Source organism: Amphiprion ocellaris, chromosome 9 (assembly GCF_022539595.1).
Source record: "Amphiprion ocellaris isolate individual 3 ecotype Okinawa chromosome 9, ASM2253959v1, whole genome shotgun sequence".
In the NCBI taxonomy this organism is placed as follows: Eukaryota; Metazoa; Chordata; class Actinopteri; family Pomacentridae; genus Amphiprion; species Amphiprion ocellaris.
Window position 1 is genome coordinate 748745 of NC_072774.1, and position 27021 is coordinate 775765.

General features: G+C 38.6%; 1 protein-coding gene across 4 annotated transcripts in view; it reads left to right on the forward strand.

The window, feature by feature from the left end:
- Nucleotides 1-27021, forward strand: part of kcnj14 (potassium inwardly rectifying channel subfamily J member 14) — a 39365-nt gene that overhangs the window by 8027 nt on the left and 4317 nt on the right. Inside the window, exons 2-6 of one of the 4 annotated variants that reach the window (XM_055013905.1) lie at nucleotides 13930-14030; nucleotides 16034-16362; nucleotides 16653-16687; nucleotides 17016-18481; nucleotides 25675-25992. In XM_055013905.1, coding sequence (XP_054869880.1) covers nucleotides 17462-18481; nucleotides 25675-25992 — 1338 coding nt within the window. In that variant the 5' untranslated portion in view covers nucleotides 13930-14030; nucleotides 16034-16362; nucleotides 16653-16687; nucleotides 17016-17461. Of the gene's footprint in view, nucleotides 1-13929; nucleotides 14031-16033; nucleotides 18482-25674; nucleotides 25993-27021 lie in introns of all 4 variants that reach the window. The other 3 variants (XM_055013904.1, XM_055013903.1, XM_055013902.1) reach the window with 3 other exon arrangements.

Sequence of the window (27021 nt, forward strand, 5' to 3'; positions counted from 1 at the left end):
ATCTGCCCGGTGAAGTGAAGCTGAATAGATTAACTGAGCCTAAAACTAAAGAGATGGAGGGGAGGCGAGCCATGTGATGCTGGGAGACAACTGTGGCCTGGTTTCTAATCTCCACCCATCAATACGAACTATCGATGCATCCATATCAGCGTTGAGGCTTCACATTGTAAAGGGTCAGTGCACAGTGTTGATTCAACTCATCAAACCTTTAATGAAACACTCAACAAATACGCTGCCAATGCCTGAATATTTGAATTCCAGCGAACAGGAAGCAGGACAGATGTGACCAGAGGTGCAGAATGAAGTTTAGTTGAGTGAGTTTTTCAATGACACTGAAATCATATTCGCCTGTAAACCTAATCTGGCCACATAACACCTTAATATGGTTGGATAATCTGGATGGAAAGAGGACAGAGAGAGAGAGAATGAAGAGAACGACGGGGCTGGCAGTGGATTAGTGTGGACGAGACCTACGAACGGCATCATCAAAGCAGATGTTAGTGGGTTAATGCCAGTATACCTGCTGACTGCTTTCTGCAGCTGATTCTGGTCAGATTTGCTGCAAAATCAGTGACTATGTTGAAATAATCCAGGATGAATTCTGCCAAACTAGGATTTTATCTCCTCACCCATACACTCCATGTGTATACGTACTACTCATGGACAGGCGCCATACCACAACTCTTCCATTATAATCAATAAAACTCTACAGCACTAGATCCGTCATTCCTACACTTCCCATTTACTTTCTATGTAATAATCTCTGCAATGCATTCTGGGAGCAGTACTTTAGATTTTGAGAGATGTGGCGTCACATTGGCCAATGCTTGTTTGCAGAAAATGGAGTTCTAGGCAACAAAAAAAACCCAAAAAACAACAAAAACATGACAAAGTATTTAAAAAAAGAGACACAATATGACAAAAACATGAGACAAACGACAAGAAAAGACAAAAAGAGACAAAAATCTACAAAAACAGGGCAAAATATTACAAATCTGAGACACAAAACAACAAAAACGAGAAACAAAACGACAAAAACGAGAAACAAAATTACAAAAATGAGAAACAAAATGATAAAAACATGAGACAAATGACAAATGTCAGACAAAAAAAGACAAAAAAACAACAAACACAAGAGAAAATATTTTTAAATGAGACACAAAATGACAAAAACATGAGACAAATGACAAAAAAAGACAAAAAGAGACAAAAAACAGAAACAGGACAAAATAGTTCAATTATGAAAATGACAAAAACATGAGACAAACAACAAAAAAACAACAAAACAAGACAAAACATGACAAAAATGAGACTCAAAATGACAATGAACAATCTCGTATTTTACTTTATGATCAAAACAACTTGTCATGGTCTAGAAATTATTTTCAATTTATAGTTTTACTAATTTAAAATCTGCAGTTAATTTCTTCTCTGCAATTTTGACACTTTGAGGGCCAGATTGGTCCCTCTGGGGGACTACTTTTGGCCCGCAGGCTGCATGTTGGGCACCCCTGGTCTAGATGGTTTCAGAAACACATTTGGGTGAACTGTTTTATCAAAGAAAGCCGCCGTGTTGGTGTCGTTTGAAATGTGGAAGCAGAGAGATAACGATTGTTGTTGGAAGCTGTGGTCTATATTGGTTTTTTGTTGAGTCATCTATGGTGACGCTGCCAAAATGTACGACCATCAAGCGTCCAATACTGTTTAGCTGCTCATCCAAAATGACCCCGACATCAAATACTGCAAGTGGTGTGCTTGTATCGCAGAAATGTGCACTGCAAACATAGAAAAAGGCCAGTCTTCTGTTGGATCTGAGGTTAATCTGAAATGGATACAGACCGAAAAACACTCTGAGCTTTGTGGATGTTTCTGAAAAGTTGTGACTTCCTGTAGCCAGTAGCTGCTAGCCGATGGTAGCTGAGTAACTTTATCCCTTACAGATTGTCTGCTGTAGTCTTTACATGTTAGCTTACCCAGATTAGCCAAACTTATTGAAAATGTTTCACAGTGTTCTGCTGCTGGATCCAGAATCTAAAGAAGCAACAAGCCAGAAACAAAAGTTCATCATCTTGTTGTGTCACAAGCCTATACCGTATATACACTGCAGGTGTTTAAAAGAGACAAAAAATGACCACGAAGAGACAAAAAACTACCACAGACACAAAAACATGACAATAGAGAGACACAAAATGACCTCAAGGAGACACAAAACAGCCACAAAGGCAAAAAATGATCACAAAGAGACACAAAAACATGTCAACAAAGACAAAAAACAACCACAGAGACACAAACAACCACAAAGACACACAAAACAACCACAAAGACACAAAAAATGACCACAAAGACACAAAAAATCACTGAGACACAAAACAACCACAAAAAGGCAAAAAACGACCACAAAGACACAGAAAATAAACACAAAAACACAAAGAGACACAAAACGACCACAAAAGAAAAAGGTAATCAGTCTACAGGCAGTAAGACCAGTTCATACTTTCTAAACAACTAATGGGGTCCGATTAAACCTTCAGACTTTGGCAGAAAATTGTATTTATGACACAAATTTCCTTAAAAAAATGCAGACCTGTTCATTTTAGCATTAGTATTAGCCATGGAACCAATAGTGGCCGATCATTGATATAAGAGGAGTTACATTTAGCAGAAGGTTTTTGTAGATCTCACTTCATGCTGATGATGTGGTTTAATTTATGCAGGTTCTTCTTAATTGTGGAGTCCCCACTGGGAGAGTTATCAGCTGTTTTCCACCCATTAAATGACTATTATCATCAAACATGGGCCAGTAGCCTTCTGTTAGCAGAGTTATGATTCATTCTGATCACTGACAAACAAGAAGTAACCCCGATAAAGTAGACAACCTAGGTTTTCTTTGTGGTTGTTTTGTGTCTCTTTGTGGTTGTTTATTGTCACTTTGTGGTTGTTTAGTTTGTCTTTGTGGTTGTTTTGTGTCTCTTTGTGGTCATTTTGTGTCTCTTTGTGGTTGTTTAGTTTGTCTTTGTGGTTGTTTTGTGTCTCTTTGTGGTCATTTTTTGTCTCTTTGTGGTTGTTTAGTTTCTCTTTGCTGTTGTTTTGTGTCTCCTTGTGGTTGTTCAGTGTCTCTTTGAAGTCCTTGTCAGTCTGGAAAAGCACCAAATGAAGGTTTAGAACATAAAGAGTGTTAACCAGACCACAATTGTTAAAAAGTAGTTTTAAGGCCAAAATTGAACCCAACACTGACATAAAACACCTAGAAACACGACACAGCAGACTTATCTGAAAAAATGTAATAATTGCGACAGGAAGTGAATTCACGTCTCCTGTCTGCAACCTCCAAATACAGACTTTTCTTCCTCTTTGTGCTGATTTCCAGCTTTACAGACATAAATAAACGACATATCAAAAACCAAAGTGCCTCTAGACTCATACAGGCTTTTTTTCTGTGTGTTTTCTGTTGATTATTCCGCAGATTAGTAGCTGATCGACGGCCATAATGGTTGGTAAAATTAGAGAACACCCTAAATCTTAAGCGCCTGCTCCGCTGCTGCCTAATCGTGATTTTTTTGTTTGTTTGTTTGTTTGTTTGTTTTTGTTCGGGAGCCAAGAACTGGATGCCCTGACGAGCTTTTCTCAGAAACCTAAAGTTGGGTTCTGAACAGGTTGCTTCACATTTCCCAGAGACACGTGGTGCAAAAGGACTAGAAAAAACAGCAGCAGGAGATTTAGGCAGCTGGAATCTTTGCTTTGTGTTTGTGTTGGAGATAATAGCCAAGAACAAAAAAGATTTGTCAGAAAATGTTAAAAATTCTACAGATGTGCGACTCTTACTGCATGAATTCACATCACTAGTTTATGGATGTTCAAACTTTCTCCTTGACTTTGCAGTTTTTGGTGCATTAATGTGTTTTGAACCTTTTTCATTGCAGCATCTGAAGCACAAATGTGAACCTTTTTTAGTTTTTGGTTCATAGAATCAGATTTGAGAAGAATTTAACTGTTGTGTTTGTAAAAAAGACCACTCTAGACCAGGTCCAGATCAAAAACCAGTGAGCTTCAATGGGTCAGATCTGGACTAGATTGTCACACAAAGGCTAGATACTCTTTAAAACCTAATTTTTGATTAGGAAAACCATTATTTTATTTGTTAGAATGTAAAAACATGGAAATTTTAATGCATTTTATTGCATCTGGACCACTTTAGACCAGGTCCAGATCAAAAACCAGTTAATTTCAATGGGTCAGATCTGGAATAAATTGTCGTATTAAGGCAAAAGACTCTTTAAAACATAATTTTTGGTTTGGAAAACCATTGTTTTATGTGTTAAAATGTAAAAACTCAATACTTTTTGGTGCACAGAATAGGATTTGAGAAGAATTTAACTGTTGTGTTTGTAAGAAAAAAGAAAATCTACAAATTTTCGGCTCATGAAGAGCTTTTTATGCATGTGTGACTGTTTTCTACAATAGATTCCATTTGTGTAAATATATTACATCTTTAAATGATACAACAAACACAAATTTAATAATGTGTGAAACTCCAAACCTGACAGGAACCGAGATCTTTACTTAATGATTTATTTCTATCTAACAGCTGCATCTTAACTGTCGTGTCGTCCTGCGGGTCAAAATTGACCCGTTTTAAGTTTGAAAATGTGGAAAAAAAAATATTTTCACAGTGAACCTTCTGATGTCCACATTTTCAACATTTTTGGGAAATCTGTGAACATTTTTTGGTGGAAAAAAAGAAATGTTAAAAATGTTTCTTAAGAACATTCACATAAAAATCAACCAAAATCCAGCAAAATTCGCTGGATTTTGGTGTTTGGTATGTTCTTAAAGAAAATTAAAGCTCACTGGAAAATTTTTATTTATTTATTTTTTAAATTTTTTAAATTTTAATTTCTTTCCAAATTTGGGGGATTTATTGATTTTTTAAAATAAAACTTTTAAGGGAAACTTTTAGAAAATTATTGGAATTTTCCTCCTGAGGGTTTTGCAAATTTTCAGAAATTTGGGCAATTTCTTTGCTGAATTTTTTCCAGACAAGGAAACAATATTTTTTAGTGCCCGAAGATGAGGACAGCAGGAGGGTTAATAGACTAAAAATCTGAACTTTGAAACCAATAAAACATAAACAGCTGATCATTCCTTAGAATTAACTTTACTTCACACGTTGCTCTGTTGTTTAAAACCTTCGTATAACCTCACATAAACACGTATGACCCCACATGAACACCTATGACCCCACATGAACACGTATGGCCTCACATGAACACATATGACCTCACATGAACACGTATGACCTCACATGAACACGTATAACCTCACATGAACACGTATGTCCTCACATGAACACGTATGACCCCACATGAACACGTATAACCTCACATGAACACGTATGACCTCACATGAAAATGTATGACCTCACATGAACATGTATAACCTCACATGAACACGTATAACCTCACATAAACACGTATGACCTCACATGAACACGTATAACCTCACATGAACACGTATAACCTCACATAAACACGTATGACCTCACATGAACACGTATGACCTCACATGAACACGTATAACCTCACATGAACACGTATAACCTCACATAAACACGTATGACCTCACATGAACACGTATAACCTCACATGAACACGTATGACCTCACATGAACACGTATAACCTCACATGAACACGTATGACCTCACATGAACACGTATGACCTCACATGAATACGTGTAACCTCACATGAACACGTATAACCTCACATAAACACGTATGACCCCACATGAACACCTATGACCCCACATGAACACGTATGGCCTCACATGAACACATATGACCTCACATGAACACGTATAACCTCACATAAACACGTATGACCTCACATGAACACGTATGACCTCACATGAACACCTATGACCCCACATGAACACGTATGACCTCACATGAACATGTATGACCTCACATGAACACGTATAACCTCACATGAACACGTATAACCTCACATGAACACGTATGACCTCACATGAACACGTATGACCCCACATGAACACGTATGACCTCACATGAACACGTATAACCTGACATGAACACGTATAACCTCACATGAACACGTATGACCCCACATGAACACGCATGACCTCACATGAACACGTATGACCTCACATGAACACGTATGACCTCACATGAACACGTATAACCTCACATAAACACGTATGACCTCACATGAACACGTATGACCTCACATGAACACGTATGACCTCACATGAACACCTATGACCCCACATGAACACGTATGACCTCACATGAACACGTATGACCTCACATGAACACGTATAACCTCACATGAACACGTATGACCTCACATGAACACGTATGACCCCACATGAACACGCATGACCTCACATGAACACGTATGACCTCACATGAACACGTATGACCTCACATGAACACGTATAACCTCACATAAACACGTATGACCTCACATGAACACGTATGACCTCACATGAACACGTATGACCTCACATGAACACCTATGACCCCACATGAACACGTGTGACCTCACATGAACACGTATGACCTCACATGAACACGTATAACCTCACATGAACACGTATGACCTCACATGAACACGTATGTCCTCACATTAACATCTCGTCTCAGGGATTCGTCATATAAGGACGGGCTTTAGATCAGGCGTGACGCTCCAACCTCCATGAATGTTCCCACATATTTGCCACCTCGTCATGATAACACGATGAGGACTCGTGCACGTTGCCTATTCACACTCACAGTAACACACACACAGGAACACACACTTTCCTCATGGTGGCCTCCAGTGTTGTCAGGCGTCCAGCGACAGGTCAGATAACAGAGTTCCTCTGATGGAAAACATGTAGAAACCAAATTACCACCAAAGTCCTGCTTCAGCTCTGTTAGTGACAAGTTCTAAGGATGTGTACGATAGAGATTCCTTTCTCATGAGTCTTTCCTTCGCTTTGAGCTCCAGGGTCTCGCATTGTGTGTAGTTTAAATGGTGAATCTTCTATTCGAGGAGCAGAAGATTATATTTTTGACATACATTTCCTTTTGAAAATGCAGAGCTATTCAGTTTGGCCACAGCATTAGCATTAGCCATGGAACCAATAGAACCAGAGACAAAAACTGACCACAAAGAGACAAAAACCGACTATGAAGAGACACAAAACGACCACAAAGAGCCAAACAAAGACGACAAAGAGACAAAAAATGACCACAAAGAGACAAAAAAGACGACAAAGAGACTAAAAACGACTACGAAGAGACACAAAACAACCTCAAAGAGACAAAAGAAAAAGGTAATCAGTCTACAGGCAGTAAGACCAGTTCATACGTTCTAAACAACTAATGGGGTCCGATTAAACCTTCAGACTTTGGCAGAAAATTATTTTTATGACACAGATTTCCTTTTAAAAATGCAGGCCTGTTTATTTTAGCATTAGCATTAGCCATGGAACCAATAGCGGCCAATCATTGATATAAGAGGAGTTACATTTAGCAGAATGTTTTTGTAGAAGATCTCACTTTGTGCCGATGATGTGGTTTAATTTATGCAGGTTCTTCTTAATTGTGGAGTCCCCACTGGGAGAGTTATCAGCTGATCTGGGTGTTCTCTCTGTTATCACAGAGTCGGTTTGTGTCGGCAGCAAAGTCATCGAGGTCACAACTTTATCAAGCCTCCTATTATCTTTGGGGTCAGGTTGACTCCACTGAATCTCTAGCGCCTCTAAATAAATGACTGACGTCATTTTTGCCCTTCATATATAATGACTTTCTGCTAATTCTGTCATGTACACATTTTGTGGTTGTTTTTTGTTCCATTTTTGGTCGTTTTGCTTCACATATTGGCTGTTTCACATCTTTTGTCCAACAAAAGGTCATTTTTTTCTCCCCATCCTGTAGATGTTTTCTTATCTCCATGTTTCCTCTCCAGACTTCTGTCTACTCACGTTTTTGTCATTTTGTGTCTTTCTCTTGTCGTGTTGTGTCTCGTTTTTGTCGTTTTGCGTCTTGTTTTTGTCGTCTTGTGTGTCGTTCTTGTCATTTTGTGTCTTGTTCTTGTCGTTTTGCGTCTCAGTTTTGTTGTTTTAGTTGTTTTTGTCATCTTGTCTCGTTATTGTTGTCTTATCTCTCATTTTTGTAGTCTTGCATCTTGTTTTTGTCGTCTTGTCTCGTTATTGTTGTCTTATCTCTCATTTTTGTCGTCTTGTGTCTCGTTTATGTCATTTTGTATCGTTTGTATCGTCATTTTTGTTGTTTTGCGTCTCAGTTTTGTTGTCTTGCATCTTTTTGTCGTCTTGCATCTTGTTTTTGTCATTTTGTGTCTTGTTTATGTTGTTTTGTATCTCATTTTTGTCGCTTTGCGTCTCATTTTTGTCATTTTGTGTCTTGTTTATGTTGTTTATTTATGGTGTTTTTATCTCCTCATCCTGGAGATGTTCTTCTATCTCCATGTTTCCTCTCTCCTCTGCTCATCATCTAGAAAGATGTTTCTCCATGCTGGATGGATCTCCAACAACCTGCTCCTCTGTTCTCTGTTTCTGAGCCATGCTGCATTTATTAAATTATCCAGTAGCTTTGTTTTTCCTTTCATGGTCATTTTGGTTGAGAAATATGTCATTTTGAACTGATTTTGGGTCATTTTGGACATATTTTCTTATCATTTTGAACAAGTTTATGTCATTCTGGACAAACTGACTCATTCTGGACGATTTTTTTCAATAGCTTTTGTATTTTTTGTCAATTTTTGCAATCTTTTGCACAAGTTTATGTAATTTTTGCACAAATCTTTGAGTCATTATGAGGATGAATATTTCTATGTTTCCTCTCCAGACTTTTCCTCTCTACTCTGCTCATCAGCTATAGATTGACGTAGTTTTTTTTCTTCATATTTAATGACTTTTTCTAATTTAATGGGGACGACTGGGTAAATATAAAATAAATGTGATGATAATTTTTGGTCCTGTACATGTGTTGGATGCATTGGCGTTCTTTGAGGCTTTTAGCTATAAAACATATAAGAAATATCATCATTTTACACAGTTTAATTTTGACTGTTTTGGGTAGTACTGAGGTCACCATAACATGCAATTTAATAATCTTCAAAAAACTTTAGGGCCCTAACCTTTTTAAAATAGTGTTTATTTTTCCCTGAACATAAAACAAGTTAAAATCCTTCATAACAGAAATAGTTTTTCATTCCAAATGAAAAGGCTAACATAGTATAACATTATTACATTAACCTGAAATTACCTAGTGCTAATATAGCATAACATTATTAGCTCTACCTAAAGTTAGCTACTGTTACAGAAAGCTAATATAGCATAACATTATTAGCTCTACCTAAAGTTAGCTAGTGCTACAGCAAGTTAATATAACATAACATTATTAGCTCTACCTAAAGTTAGCTAGTGCTACAGCAAGCTAATATAGCATAACATTATTAGCTCTACCTAAAGTTAGCTAGTGCTACAGCAAGCTAATATAGCATAACATTATTAGCTCTACCTAAAGTTAGCTACTGTTACAGAAAGCTAATATAGCATAACATTATTAGCTCTACCTAAAGTTAGCTAGTGCTACAGCAAGTTAATATAACATAACATTATTAGCTCTACCTAAAGTTAGCTAGTGCTACAGCAAGCTAATATAGCATAACATTATTAGCTCTACCTAAAGTTAGCTAGTGCTACAGCAAGCTAATATAGCATAACATTATTAGCTCTACCTAAAGTTAGCTAGTGCTACAGCAAGCTAATATAGCACAACATTATTAGCTCTACCTAAAGTTAGCTAGTGCTACAGCAAGCTAATATAGCATAACATTATTAGCTCTACCTAAAGTTAGCTACTGTTACAGAAAGCTAATATAGCATAACATAATTAGCTCCACCTAAAGTTAGCTAGTTAGCTAAAGATAGCATAATATCGTTAGTTGAATCTAAAGTCTGTCAGTTAGCGCTATAATAATGTTGTTAGCTTAGCTTAATGTAAGCTACTTAGCCTTTTAGACAGTTAACTTTTTTTATTGCTGGATAGCTGTTTTATTACTGTTTTCGTGAACAGAACTGATCAGAAATCTGACATTAGCGAGGCCAGAATTTTAAAACTTACTGATATTCATGGAGGATTCTTCTCTCAGAAGTTCTACTCTGACATTTTCACATGTTACAGAAAAAGTTTTAGTTAGTTTTTGTTTAAATTTATGGATAAAACGTCTACATGTGACTCGCATGTTAACAGAAAATAAAGTTTGGGGTCACTTAGAAATGTTCTTATTTTAGAAAGAAACAGTTTTTTCCAATGAAGATAACAGCAAATGAATAATAAATCCAGTGTAGACATTGTTAATGTGGTAAATGACTATTCTAGCTGTAAATGGCTGGTTTTTAATGGAATATCTCCATAGGGGTCCAGAGGAACATTTCCAGCAACCATCACTCCTGTGTTCTAATGCTACATTGTGTTAGCTAATGGTGTTGAAAGGCTAATTGATGATTAGAAAACCCTTGTGCAGTTATGTTAGCACATGGAGAAAAATGGGAGTTTTCATGGAAAACATGGAATTCTCTGGATGACTCCACACCTTTGAAAAAAAGTAAAGATCATCTCTCTCCAGTTTTCCGTCAGTCAGTGAGATTTTATTGTGATCTGGATATTTCTGGTGTTCTCGATGTATGAGGGGAGTGGGTGGGGGGTTGTTTTATTGAAAGGTAGTCAACAAACAGACATAAAATACCCGACACATAAACTTGGGAAACTACTTTGGTTCTAATCATTTTCTGTAGGTTTAAATTGCTAGAGTCAAACTGACCCCAAGGATAAATGATGTCAGTAAATCTGAGGCTTAACAGAGCTTTGAAAATTCAGGTTTTAACATTTTGACCTCAACCGTCCAACCCTGTCCCTATATAATCATGTTTCTATAAAACTAAACTGTATTCTCAGATATGTAGTAGCTTTGGTTTTCCTCTAAAATTACTTATTAACAAGTTTTGGGTCATTTAGAATCATTTTTTCAACAATTCTGCACAGATTTAGGCCATTTTAGACCATTTTACGTAATTTGTTTCACTTGTTTGCACAACTTCATGCCATTTTGGACTCATTTTGAGGCATTTAGATTTTTTTTAAACAACTGTGGGCAACTTTATGCCATGTTTGAGTCATTTCATGTGAGTTAATGTAATTTCAGACAGTTTTTGAGTCATTTTTGACCATTTTACACTGATTTTGCACAAGTTTATGTCATTTTGGACAAATTTTGAGCCATTTTAAATCTGAATAATTACAGCTGTAGAAAGATGTTTCACCATGCTAAATGGATCTCCAACATGTTTCTGAGCCATGCTGCATTTATTTATTCATCCAGTAGCTTTGGTTTTCCTCTCAGGATCATTTTTGAAGTTTGTTCTGTTTATTTGTGGCTGTTTTATTTGCTTCATTTTAGCTGAGCTCTCTGGTATTTACAGAGCACAGTAGGAATACAGGACAAGATGGATCTGAAGAAGTTATTTGGCAGTTTTCTGCATGAAATCAGTGACATATTTTAGTCTAACACTATATACGCATAGCTTTAGCATGAGTTCTAGAGCAGAAACGGACAACTATATTTAATTTTGGATCACTTTAGAGTAATTTTTGATGTTTTTGGATCATTTTTTTGCATAATGTTGGGCCTGTTTTGTGTAATTTTTAGACAATTTTGTTTGTTTTCTTTGATATTCCTAGTCATTTGCAACAAATATTAACCAATACTGAGTTATTTTGGAAAAAGTCTGAGATATTGTGGACAGGTTTTGAGTCAATGCAGACATTTTTTGACCAATCTTGTGGATGTTTTTGTCATTTTTGAATAATTTTGTGACTTCTTTTTTATTTTGGACAATTCCTAACGAGTCTTGGACACAAATTGAATCATTTTTGCACACATTTTGATTCATTTTTGACATTTTTTTGTTTACTGGACACATTTTTCAGTGATTTTAGACGAGTTTCTCTCATTGTGGAAAATGTTTCAGTCGTTTTTTGTGTAATTCAGGACAATTTTGTTTGCTTTCTTCAATATTCCCAGTCATTTGGAACAAATATGAACAGATACTGAGATATTTTGGAAAAATTCTGAGATAGTTTGGACAGATTTTGAGTTATTTTAAACATTTTTTTGACCTGGTCCATTATGTGCAGCTTCTTCTCATATTGGGATGATTTACATAATAAACTTTTCATGACATTATTTATTCGTTTATCTAACTTCTGATACGTTAACCTGCAGAATCCTACATTCCTACCTGTATATGTTTCTTTTTTTACCAGTAGTGGCTCTTATGTAAGATCTCTGAGGATTAACGCAACCATCGGTGAGATTATCGGAGTCACGAGCGCCGCTGTAATCCGTCTCTAAACAGACCGACTGATTCCTCACCTTTTTTTAGTTTTTCATCTGAACTTTCAACCAGGAGGATCTCCATCCAGAACTTACCAGTGTGGAATATCAAAGTCTGCCGTGTTCAGGCTAAAGACTCTTTAAAACATCATTTTTGATTTGGAAAACCATTGTTTTATGTGTTAGAATGCAAAAACAGGGACATTTTTTTGCATTTTTTTGTATCTGGATCACTTTAGACCAGATCTAGATCAACAACCAGTGAGTTTAGATGGGTCAAATCTGGAATAGATTGTCGCACAGATGCTAAAGACTCTTTCCAACATAATTTTTGATTTGGAAAGCCATTGGTTTTTTTTTTGTGTAAAAGTGTTTTTAAAAAATTGAGATTTTAGTGTGTTTTTTTTGCCTCTGGACCACTTTAGCCCAAGTTCAGATCAAAAACCTCTATGCTTCGATGGGTCAGAGCTGGAGTTGGTCACATTTTTGTACCAACACAGTTTGTTCTGGTACAAGCCCGATCCATGAAGACCCCATCCAGGAACCCAGGGGACCTAAAGGATCCAGACATAACAGGACACCCATAGAGGTCCCATGTTTCTGGAACTAAAACAAAACTTTCCACCCAAAATATTAGAACTTTGCAGAACTTTCTGAAAACATCTGTGGAACAGAAAATACAGAAAAGATGACTCTTCCTGTACTTCCTGTTTAATGTCCTAATGCCAGAGAAGAGCTCTGATATGTAGAACTTCAGGATTCTTCATTTGACAATAACGCTTTAAATTTCAACGAAAACCCTCAGTGGCTGAAAATCCAAATGACCGACTGTACGACGGTAAATGTTACAAGTAAACAGGAAGTGCAGCAAAACAAGAGAATTTTATTTGCACTTATAGAAGCCTTTACAGTGAGCAGATTTATGTAGCCGCGATGCTGATTCAGTGAAAACCAGTGAGCTTAGATGGGTCAGATCTGGAATAGATTGTCGTACAAAGGCTAAAGACTCTTTAAAACCTGTTTGACCGACTAGAACTTCATGAATATTTTGTTTTTTTCGTCTTATTGAAGAAGGCCACTGTTTCTGTGGAGAGAAGTTCTGGTTCTGATGGATCAAAGCCATGACGATGACAAAATGTACGTGAAAACCATGAATTATCTTTCAGATTCCATCCGTTCCTATGGATCTACGTCAGTTGATTTTCATCATAAGTCGGAACTCTGGCGAAAATGTAAACAAATCCGTTCCGTGCATCACAATATTGATCAGTTCTTCATAAAGTCATGAATACCAACGACTTTCACCAGTTCTTACACAATGATGAAACCTAACGTTGTAAACCTAGGACTCCCCCATAACCAGTTCTGATGTAACAACGAAACGCCGTAGGTCGAGGACGCCGCAAACCGAGGACCTCCTGTACCTGTGGTTCAGTCTTAAATGCACAGAAACTATTTTCAGAAGAATAAAACCACTAAATTCTCTCTCTGTGTGTTCGTCTTCACAGTTTCTGTGATTGATCGGGTCCGTCCGGTCCTGACAGAGTTGGGTTCTTCAGGTTCGGAGTGACCACAGGAGAACAGTCCATGTACTGACCAATCACCTCTGGTAGGTTCCTGATCGATAACTGATTAGATAGTTATTGTATTGGAATTACGTTCCTTTCATCTGGACCACTTTAAACCAGTTCCAGATCAGAAACCAGTGAGTTTAGATGGGTCAGATCTGGGATAGATTGTCGTACAAAGGCTAAAGACTCTTTAGAACACATTTTGAGTTCTTTTGGACAACTTTCGGACACTTTATGAGTCTTTGAGGCAGTTTCTAACTAATTTTGGAGAAGTTTCAAAACATTTTGTGGAAGCTTTATTAATTTGGGGGCAATTTATAAGTCATTTTATACAGGTGTAGCTAACTTCTTCTGCCATATTGCACATATCTGGCCTCCTTTGCAGATTGTCTTTTTTAATATTGTTTTGTTATATATGTACATTTGATTCTGTTATTTAATGTTGATATTTTATTTCTTATTGCTTGTTGTTGTGCACCGTCCAATGGAAGCTATTTATATTTTTGTCATGCCATGTATGATGACAATAAAGCAATTCTAATTCTAATTCTAATTCTAATTCTTTGTGTTCATTTTGGAAGTTTCAAGACAGTTGGAGAAGTGTAAGTCCTTTGGGGCAAATTAAGAGTAATTTTGTATAGTTTTTACTCATTTTTGGAAGTTTTTAGCTAATTTAGAGCAAGTTTGAAGACATTTTTGAGACAGTTTAAATCATCTTGACCAGTTTTAGATAATTTTGTTCATGTTTTAACTCTTTTTAGACACTTTAAAGTCATTGTGAACAGTTTAGAACTAATTTTTGACGGGCTTTACAACGTTGCAGAGAAAGTTTCTTTTTTTCTAATTTTGTTTTCTGTTATTTTTGTCACAAGAGTGTTTTGGGACAACTTTTTGTACAGTTTGACCTCATTTTGGAGAAGTTCTTAACTGGTTTTAGAGCTCATTTTAGAGAAGTTTGACTCTTTTGGACAATTTTTATGTCCTTTAGGACAACTTTCAAATCAATTTGGATGATTTTTGACTAATTCTGTGGTGTTTTTAGCTAATTTTGGACAAGTTCAAGACATTTTTGAGTAGTTTGAGCCCTTTAGGACGATTTTTGTTCAGTTGGGACACTTTTTAACTAATTTCGGAGGAGTTTCCAAGCTTTTGGAGAAGTCTTAGGACAATTTCATAGTTTTAATTAGTTTTGGGAAGTTTTTAGCTCGGTTTCAAGACATTTTTGAGGAGTTTGAGTCCTTTTGGACAACTTTTGTACACTTTATGAGTCATGTGAGACCAATTTTGTGGAAGCTTTAGTCATTTGGGACAATTTATAAGTCATTTTGTACAGGTTTAGCTAATTTTGGATTAATTGTGGACAAGTTTGAAGACACTTGGAGAGGTTTTAGTCCTTTGGAGCAAATTTAGAGTCATTTTGTACAGTTTATACTCCTTTTTGGAAGTTTTTAGCTAATTTAGGGCAAATTTCAAGACATTTTTGAGAAGTTTGAGCCCTTTTGGACAATGTTTGAGTCACTTTAGACACTTTAAAGTCATTGTGAACAGTTTAGAACTCATTTTGGATGGACTTCACAACTTGACAGATTTTTACAGATTTTTTAATGACTATTCTTATTTACATTGTACCTGGTTAGGTTTCGGAAAATATCACACTTTGGTTGAAAGCTTTATAACTCGCTTAGAAGCTCAGCAAAATGACTTTAGACTGAGGAAAATATTGTGCTTTGAGTTATAATCCAATTCTTTCACTAGATTTTTTGGGTGACGAGGGTGAGGGGTCCTTCTTCATTTAATATCTGATTGTCTGGCTGATAAAAATCAACTGTGCAACCATAAAATTACAGATATGTTGACTAGAAACACATTTTGAACATCAGAAACAGATGTAATGAGGCAGAAAACCTTCAAATTGAGACTGCAGTTTTTAGGCAACAGCTGAAAAATCAACCTGTTTTGACTTTTCAGTGAGATAGCTGCACCATTTGCAGTTTAAAGTTTGTAACCTCATTGTTTTCTGCTTGTTCTGATTTCTTTTCAGGTCCAGCAGAGCGTTCGGAAAGAAGCTCCCAAAGCAGAGAGGAAGGAAACCGACAGCAACGCCTCGGCTTAAGGACCGCTTCATCCAACAGACTCCTCCAGATAGAAACATCTCACCGTTTTAACCGAACATGAGTCCAAACTGGAGATCAACCCTCAACTCAAGATGAACCCTTATGTGACGTCTCACTTCAGGAGGGATCTGTTTCCCCATTTTCATTTGTTGTAGACTCCTGTCCTCCCCGCTGTGAATCAGATGACTTCTTCCTGTAGTTGTTAAATCAGTAGCTGCTCAGGGCTGAGGACTGGTTCTGTTCTGGTTCTGGGAAGGTAAATACTAGCACTTGCTGACGGATGTTTTTGCACGTTTAGCTCAACTTTTAAGAACAGATTCTGCAAAATGGAGGCGCTTTAAACCCTCACGCATGCTCCTCTCATAGCACTTTCTTTTGCAAGTTGTTGTCGCCTTATTTCTCAACTCTTCTTTCAACTGTGGCGCCTGAAAACCTCCAGAAAAATGTAAAACTGCCCCGACCTGTGCACTTACCCTGTCAGAGGCAGATCAAAGTAATCTGTTGTTTTCTGTCTTTCTTCTTTTTCTTCTTCTTATCTCCTGTCAGGTGATTTCTCAGCCGTAATGCTGAGCTCTAATGAGGTACGTCTGCTCTGAGGCCGTCGCAGGTGATTGTTAGCAGCAGTTTGTTATTCAGGTCTTTGGACAAACCGACGATGGCCGACAGACAGATATGCAGACACTCGGACAGAAAGTGTGAAATTGTCAAAGCGGTGACATGATTGGGCAAAAAAATGGCTAACAAGATGCGGTTCTTCCAGCTGGGCCCCTCTTGCTGGGCATTTCTTTGAGAAAGTTCTAGAAAAAGTGACCTGAAACATTTCGATATTTGATTGTGCAGCTCAGACCTGCTGAGTAACGTTTAACTGGATTGTGTATTTTGTTTCCTCATGCCCGTACCACTGGGAAGAACATCCATCGTAAGAACTGGCATGTTTTCTCCTTATTCCTCTGCATGTTGTGGTTCAGTCTGAGGTTAGCTTAGCTTCGTCTGTACGTCCTGAAACGTCTCCTGCATCATCAGTGTTTATCAGAACCCTCCACGCTGTTCCTCCTGTTAGGAACTGAGCAGAACCAAACCTGCATGTTTCTCTGATGCATTTTGACTCACCAAATCAGACTCCTTGGACTGGTTGACATCCTTCTTTTCAGCTCACGTCGCTGCACATACTTTACTGATTGGAGGACACTAAATATTCTTGAACCTACCCGGACGTTTGCTGGAAGGATAAACGGAGCAGGTTGTGGAGGTCATGATGGACCTGCAGCTTTCTCCTCACTAAGACTAAGGACTGGTTGCACCAAACAGACCTTCTTTGCCCACTGATAATCCATAAACTCTGAGAATCTTTTACGATGGGAGCGGCTCGAGTGAAACGCCGCTTCAGCGCTGTGGTGGATGGGCCGGTGGAGGAGGAGGAGGTCATGAGGCTGGCTCAGAGCGCGGTGGACACGGCTCAGGCCGGCGGGAGTCTAGCCGGCTCCGGCAGCCCGACCAGCCTGTCGCCGACCCTCAACGGCAGAGCTCTTCCCCTGCAGAGCGCCGGTGCTCGGAGGCAGAGTGTCGTCGGGGAGGCAGCTGGGGGAGACGGAGGAGAAGGCGGGGTGAGATCGGGGCGAGGCAGCGGCGACGGGGGGAGAGGGCGTGGCCACTCGTCGTCCGACCAGGATTCGCTGTCTTCCCCCTCCGTCGCCAGCCGCCGGCGCAGCAGGCGCTCCAGCCGCCGGCCCCGACAACGCTTTGTGGGCAAGGACGGACGCTGCAACGTCACCTTCGTCAACATGAGCGAGAGGGGCCAGCGGTACCTCAGCGACCTCTTCACCACCTGCGTGGACATCCGCTGGCGCTGGATGCTGGTCATCTTCACCCTCTCCTTCCTGCTCTCCTGGCTGCTCTTTGGATTCGCCTTCTGGCTTATCGCCTCCGCGCACGGGGACCTCTCCGTCCGCCTCAGCGCCGGCCCGGGTTCCTCTCCTGGGGGGTCAGGAGAAGCCGGCTCTGGAGGCGAGTCCGACAGAGAGGTGGCCGTGGAGGAGCCCTGCTTCCTCCAGGTGAACAGCTTCATGGCGGCCTTCCTGTTCTCCCTGGAGACGCAGACGTCCATCGGTTACGGCTTCCGGAGCGTGACCGAGGAGTGCCCCCTGGCGGTGGTGGCGGTCGTCTTGCAGTGCATCGTGGGCTGCATCATCGACGCTTTCATCATCGGGGCGGTCATGGCAAAGATCGCCAAGCCCAAGAAGCGCAACGAGACGCTGGTGTTCTCCGACACGGCGGTGGTGGCGCTGAGGGACGGAAAACTCTGCATGATGTGGAGGGTCGGAAACCTCCGGAAGAGCCACCTGGTAGAGGCTCACGTCCGGGCACAGCTACTGAAGGTGAGTGGAGGGAGAAAGAAAGATCACAATAAATAAACTGGAAAAGCCCTGAGAGAGTGCAGTCCTCCTCCAAGGCTGCTCATTCCTCCATGGCAGAAATGCAGCAATTGCTTATCAGTTATTGATATTATTATTTGGTGGCAGGTTAGAGAGACTCGTCCTGGAGATTTATGAAGACCATAGACTCAGAAATACCATCATTTATGTTTTAGTTGTTCATGTAGAGGAGAAACTGAGATTAACCCTCTAAGACCCAAATATAGAAAAAAATTAGCAAAACAAATTTTATATATATATATAAAAATATATATTATATATATATATATATATATATATATATATATATAAATAAAATTTTGCTGTGCTGGGCAACGATTACAAATTTTAATCATGATTAATCGCTTGTTTGTTTGTTTTCCCCTGTGATTAATCTCGATTAACTGCATTGTTGTGCATACAATTAAATAATGAGTTTAAAAGTAGTGTATTCTGCACTTTTATTTTTTAAAGTACTGCTATATAAACAAAAATACAGCAACATTTGGTTTGAAAACACTTTAAACAAATAAAGTGCTTTTTAACAGAAGTATTCCCTTCACACAGCAGCAGTTAAAACGTTTCTTGTAAATCTCAACTTAAACATTAATGTAATCACATCAAGCCAGAGCTATTTGCCACTGCAGTGGCATTAACGTTTTATCTGGTTTGTTATATAGAATAGAAAAACAAGATACCCTCAGAGTCCAGAGCCATGATCATAACATTATAACAGGAACCTTCCCAGTAACAGCAAGTTAACATTTATACGTCTGTATTCTTATTTTTTCTCTGGTACCAGCAGAAACATCTTTCTTTCATCAGGGAGCAGCAGAACCAGTCTATGTTCATCAGCAGCTGGTGAAAAAGTCCACAGCTGGGACTGACTGCAGAAGACTTTTCAGTCTGTGAAGTCCATGTCTGGACTTCTTTTTTTGGCCTTTTTAGGCTTTATTATATAGAACAGTGGAGAGTGACAGGAATCATGGGAAGAAGCTCAAATGGCCGTGGGTCGGACTCAAACTCTGCACCAGGAACTCATCCTGGTTTATGTCATGACACAAAAAACCTTCCAGTGATGCAGGTTGAGGCTCATACGTGCCGCCATTCGTTGATCCTCAGACCGACATCTTCCACAATACTAATCAGAATGCAGTCTATAGCTAACTACTTCTCTATTAGCTTGTCTTGTTTTAATTTATCTCTATTTCTCCCATACGCTGAATGCAGCCAGTCTGCTGAAATCTCCCTCCACTGTTAGTTTGGGTGAGACGTGATGAATGAGTGAGACTTTATCTGGTTCTCTGCTGGTTTATTGAACCTTCACACAGGCTACTGTGGGCCGTAGCCAACGCCAGAATAACTAGAAAAACCCCATAATTTAGCTCCAGAATTAGCGGCAGTTCCCAGCTCTCTCTACGGCTGACTCTCAGCCAATCAGAGGTGAGCTAACTAAACATGGCACGTTCACTGACATCCGGTAAATCTGGAACTGAACAATAAACACTGAAACCTCAACATCAACAGCAGTATCAGTCCGTTACAATAATATTTTTCAAAAACTGCGTTAACACATGATAAAATGATTGTCGGTGCTAATTAATGGACGCGTTAACGTGCCCAGCCTTAACATATATATATATATATATATATATATATATATATATATATATAGATAGATAGATAGATAGATAGATAGATAGATATACGATGTATTTCTGCAACAGTGGGTTTTACAGGGTTAATGGGTACTTTGTTTCATACGTCTTTCTTAAAAAAAGAAAATTCTTGATTTTCAAAATAATTAATAATGAATAATAAAATATATATAAAATAATAATAAAAATAAAAGATGTACTGGCTTTTAGATTTATCTTCGACTGAAGGTGAGTAAAGGGAAATAAAAGATAACGACAGTGAGGTTAAAGGAGCTGTTTGAGACTAAAAAAAAGCCCTAAATGATGGAGTTGTGAGGGAATAAAAAGGTTAAAAAAGCCCTAAATGATGGAGCTGTGAGGGAATAAAAAGGTTAAAAAAGCCCTAAATGATGGAGCTGTGAGGGAATAAAAAGGTTAAAAAAGCCCTAAATGATGGAGCTGTGAGGGAATAAAAAGGTTAAAAAAGCCCTAAATGATGGAGCTGTGAGGGAATAAAAAGGTTAAAAAAGCCCTAAATGATGGAGCTGTGAGGGAATAAAAAGGTTAAAAAAGCCCTAAATGATGGAGCTGTGAGGGAATAAAAAGGTTCCAGCAGAGGAACGATCGACCATCTGGCCTTTATTCTGAGGCTGCACTTAATGAGAGCGTGTTTTATTTTCCTGCAGGGTTAGGAAGATTTACAATGGATTAAGAGCCTCCATTCTTTAACATTGTCCTTCATTTCATTTCCCCTTGTGTCCCGTACGAGTGTTTCTGACGGTATTTACCTCCAGGCTGACCCGGCCCGGTATAAACTTGTTTCCTGTCATTGCCGTGTGATTCTTTGGAGGGTCAGGATCTGCGGAGCGTCGCTGCTGCAGAGTTTCATCTCCAAAGAGCAAAAACCAGATCAGAGTGGGAACAGAACGGGGCCGATGGGATTAAGTTTAGCTACAGATCAAAGAAATATGATTCTAAATGGTGCATGTTGCTCCACAGTGGAGGCGGGGTGAAGAGCCACAGTAAATAAAACAAATAACCAACGCTAAGCTGTAGGGTCAGGAGGAGATGTTTCATCTGGTTTCTTCTCAGCTTACCTGTGGAGGTGGTGGTAAATGTTTTTAATGTTCTATATACAGTCCAGGGCTAGACAGAGGCTCAGTGGTTAGTATCCCAGGTTCAGGTCCCAGCCTGGGATCTTTCTGCATGGAATCTCTGTTCTCTAGATGGATGGATGGATGGATGGATGGATGATGATGGATGGATGGATGGATGGATGGATGGATGGATGGATGGACAGATGATGGATGGATGGATGGATGATGAATGATGATGGACAGATGATGGATGGATGGATGATGATGGATGGATGGATGGATGGATGATGGTGGATGGATGGATGGATGGATGATGGATGGATGGATGGATGGACAGATGATGGATGGATGGATGGATGGATGATGGACGGATGATGGACGGATCATGGATGGATGATGGATGGATGGATGATGGATGGATGGATGGATGATGGTGGATGGATGGATGGATGGATGATGGATGGAAAGATGATGGAAGGATGGATGGATGGATGATGGACGATGATGGACGGATGATGGATGGATGATGATGGATGATGGACAGATGATGGATGGATGATGGATGGATGGATGGATGATGGACAGATGACGGACAGATGATGGATGGATGGATGATGGATGGATGATGGATGGATGATGGACCGATGGATGATGGATGGATGGATGATGGATGATGGATGGATGATGGACCGATGGATGGATGGATGGATGGATGGATGGATGGATGGATGGATGGATGGATGGATGGATGGATGATGGACCGATGGATGGATGGATGGATGGATGATGGATGGATGATGGATGGATGGATGGATGGATGGATGGATGGATGGATGGATGGATGGATGGATGGATGGATGGATGATGGATGGATGATGGATGGATGATGGATGGATGGATGGATGGCATTTTTTAAAATACATCTGTGTTGGGTTTAAACCTGAAAATACACACGCTCAGCACAGGAAGGAAAGACAGTACTCACAAGCTCAGATCTTTTACTTGCAGCAAGGGGAGACAGAGACTGCATGCACTGCTGTATGCACCGCTGCTGCAGCCTTCCCTCTCCGAAGGGTCTGTATCTCCTCTGTGTCTTTTATTTAGTTTCAACCAGTCATGTAACATGGGGCGGCATCATGCGTCAGCATAAGATATGTTGAACAGTGAAAGTGTCAGAGAAAGTGTCACTTGCATTATCTTATCATATGGAACACGTTAACCCTGTTCTCATGTTTCTTACTGAGTACATACAGACTACAGTTAGTATGTAGTTCTCACGAAGTGTTTACATATGTATAGCGTTTATCTTTACAGTCATTCGTACAGTTCAAAGTACACACACATATGCTTAGGAATACCTTTACAGTCATTCAATGATAAGTAAGTATAATTCTTCCAACAATCTATAAATTATTTTACTTTTTTACATTTCACTTTAAAATTAAAGTTTTTTCTATATTTAAATCTGTACAACATATTATTTTACAGATATATGCTGTTATTATTTGTTAGAAAATATGTACAGTGAGGGTTGAAGAATGATATGTTTTTAAAAAAATAAAATAAATTCTTTTACTGATTTTCCTTGTTTGTTAAATTACAGATATTAATATTAATTAAAATCTGCAATAAAATAAATTTTACAGATATTTCCTGTTTTTTTATAAGAAACTAAGGATCAAAGAATGATTTAAAAAATTTCATTAATTTTTAAATGATTCTACAGATTTTCCTGGTTGGTTAAACTACATCTACACACATGGACAAAATAGTTGGTACCCCTCGGTTAATGAAAGAAAAACCCACAATGGTCACAGAAATAATTTGAATCTGACAAAAATAATAATAAATAAAAATTCTATGAAAATTAACCAATGAAAATCAGACATGGCTTTTGAACTGCGGTTTAACAGAATTATTTTAAAAAATAAACTCATGAAACAGGCCTGGACAAAAATGATGGTTCCCTTAACTTAATATTTTGTTGCACAACCTTTTCAATCAATCAATCTTTATCTTTATTGGTCATTGCACATTTTCATATACAACGAAATTTCATTTGAGCTGCCCTGCCAATGACAGCTCCGTCTGCTGCGCAGTGCTGCACGCACCTTTCTTGAAGAAAAAAAGAAAAAGGACATGTTGGGATCTGGGTAGGGATAGCAGAGGGTAAAAGAAAAAAAAAGGCTCGTTGTACCAAATGAAACCTCCAATGTTGGGAAATTCAATTTGAGAAGGAACCTAAAAAAACAAACCCGCAAACAGGCAAAGCATGACGTTAGACAAGGATAGTTGGGATAAGGATGTGGGGTGGTGGAGGGGGGAGCACTGCACAGTGAGGCAATCACTGCAATCCAACCATTTGTGTAACTGTCAGTGAGACATCTGCACCTCTCAGCAGGTATTCTGGTCCACTCCTCATCAGCAGACTGTTCCAGTTGTCTCAGGTTTGAAGGTTCCTTCTCCAGACGCCATGTTTCAGCTCCTTCCACAGATGTTCAATAGGATTTAGATCAGGGCTCATAGAGGCCACTTCAGAATAGTCCAATGTTTTCCTCTTAGCCATTCTTGGCTGTTTCTAGCTGTGTGTTTTGGCTCATTATCCTGTTGCAAGACTCATGACCTGCAACTGAGACCAAGCTTTCTGACACTGGGCAGCACATTTCTCTCTAGAATACCTTGATAGTCATGAGATTTCATTGTACCTGCACAGATTCCAGACACCCTGTACCAGATGCAGCAAAGCAGCCCCAGAACATAACAGAACCTCCTCCATGTTCCACAGTAGGGACAGTGTTCTTTTCTTCATATGCTTCATTTCTGCATCTGTGAACATAGAGCTGATGTACCAAAAAGTTCCAGTTTTGTCTGGTCTGTCCATAGGACATTCTCCCAGAAGCTTTGTGGCTTGTCAACATGCAGTTTGGCAAATTCCAGTCTGGCTTTTTTATGAATTGTTTTCAACAATGGTGTCCTCCTTGGTCGTCTCCCATGAAGTCCACTTTGGATCAAACAATGACGGATGGTGTGATCTGACACTGATGTAGCTTGACCTTGGAGTTCACCTTTAATGTCTTTAGAGGTTGTTCTGGGCTCTTTTGTTACCATTCCTATTATCCGTCTCTTCCATTTGTCATCGATTTTCCTCCTGTGGCCACATCCAGGGAGGTTGGCTACAGTCTCATGGATCTTAAATTTCTGAATAATATGTACAACTGTAGTCACAGGAACATCAAGCTGCTTGGAGATGGTCTTCTAGCCTTTACCTTTAACATGCTTGTCTATAATTTTCTTTCTAATCTCCTGAGACAACTCTCTCCTTGGCTTCCTCTGGTCCATGTTTAGTGTGGTTCACACCATGTCACCAAACAGCACAGTGACTACTGTAACCCTATAAATAGGCCGACTGACTGATTACTAGTTTGTAGACACCTGTGATGCTAATTAGAGGACACACCTTGATTGAACATGTCCCTATGGTCACATTATTTTCAGTCTTTTCTAGGGGTAAAAAAGAATTAAAAACCTGTAAATTAAATGAAAAATCTATATTTTTGAAAATTGTAATTTGTTCTGTATTGTATTTAGCAAAGCCTGCAGTTATTTTAAAGGTTTTTGTGATTATTTAAAATAAAAAAATCTGTACAGTATAGATTTTTATGCTGCTATTTACGTATTTTCCGTGTTTTATATAAACTACAGAATATATTTAGTACAGTTAGAGAAAAAAATATTTCATAAATAATGTTCACATCAATAATTGGGAATTTTACAAATAATAACTTATTCTTTTACAGCGTATGACCATAAAATTACAAATTTTACTGGATTTAAATCAGCAAAAAATATCATCAATAAATATCATACAAAAAGAACGCAAGAAAATTTTAAATTTTCAAAACTCTCTATATTTGAAAATTAAAATGTGTTCTTTATTAATTTAAAAGAAAATTTAAAATTATTTTCTTATTTACTTATTTTTCTTGTTTTATTAAATCACAGAATATATTTCTAGTAAAATTACAGGAAAAAACTTTTTCAAAAATAATGTTCACATCAATAATCTGTATTTTTGAAAATAAATATTACATTATTTTACAGATTTTCCTTGTTTGTTAAATTACAGATATTAGCCTTTTTTATTTACATGATGAGTGTTTTTTATTTTTGTTTTATTTTATTTTTTAAAAGGCCAAACTGTAAATAATGTTCTCATCACTAGTTGGGAATTTTACAAATAATAATTTATTCTTTTACAGCGTGTGACCATGAAATTACACATTTTACTGTATTTAATATGATTATTTTACAGACATTTGCTGTTTTTTAACATATTTTTTTCTGTCAGATTGTCTTTTATTTTGTAGATTTTTTCCTATGGACACTTTCCCGTCCTGACGTCATGTCCTCTCTTGTCCTCCAGTCCAGGGTGACCCCAGAGGGCGAGTTCTTGCCACTGGACAACGCCGACATCAATGTGGGCTTTGACACCGGGACCGACCGGATCTTCCTGGTGTCGCCCGTCACCATCGTCCACGAGATCAACGACGAGTCGCCGTTCTTCGAGATGGACCGCCGGATGCTGGAGAGTGACTCGGAGCTGGAGGTGGTGGTGATCTTGGAGGGCATGGTGGAGGCCACGGCCATGACCACCCAGTGCCGGAGCTCCTACCTGGCCTCGGAGATCCTCTGGGGACACCGATTCGAGCCGGTGCTGTTCGAGAGGAAAGACTGCTACCAGGTCAGAGCCGTGAAATCCGCTCACGTTTTTATTCCTCTTCCACTTTAACCCTGTTAAAGATAGTGGTGATGATGGTATTTTACTTGGGTGTATATATAATGACTAAAGGACTCGCAAAGTGTCCAAAAGTTGTCCAAAAGGATTCAAACTCCTCAAAACAACATCCCAAAATGAGTTAAAACTCTAAAATTGCCCTAAAATTTCTCCAGATGTTTGGAAACTCTTCTGAAATTAGTTAAAAAGTGTCCCAAACATTATCCTAAAGGACCCAAACTACTCAAACTACTACTCAAAATGTCTTGAACTTGTCCAAAATTAGCTAAAAACACCACAAAATTCATCAACAATCATCCAAATTGATTTGAAAGTTGTCCCAAAGGACATAGAAATTGTCCAAAAGGAGTCAAACTTCTCTAAACTGACTCCTAAAACCAGTTAAGAACTTCTCCATAATGAGGTAAAGTCGTACAAAAAGTTGTCCCAAAACACACTAGTGACAAAAATAACTGAAAACAAAATCAGCAGAAAAGAAGCTCTCTCTGCAACGTTGTAAAACCTGTTCAAAGATTGTTTTGTTTTTTTCCATGTTTGGGTCTTCCAGGGTTCAACCAAAAACAACAAACTGGTGACGTCATGAGATCAGAACCTTTTAATCTGTTTTCTGTTTCCACCTGACATCACTTTTAATATTCTGTCCTCTGAACATTCTGATTCCACCACAGACACCGTCTCCAGCACTTCTACCACCTCCTACCATTCTGGAGAAGTTCTCAACTGGTTTTAGACGAGTTTCAAGAAGTCTGGAGAAGTTTGACTCCTTTAGGACAACTTTCAATTCATTTTGGACGATTGTTGACTAATTTTGTGGTGTTTTTAGCTAATTTTGGACAAGTTCAAGACATTTTTGAGTAGTTTGAGTCCTTTAAGACAATGTTTGAATCAGCTGGAATTCTTTTTAACTAATTTTGGAGGAGTTTCCAAACATTTGGAGAAGTTTTAAGACAATTTTACAGTCATTATGTTCAGTTT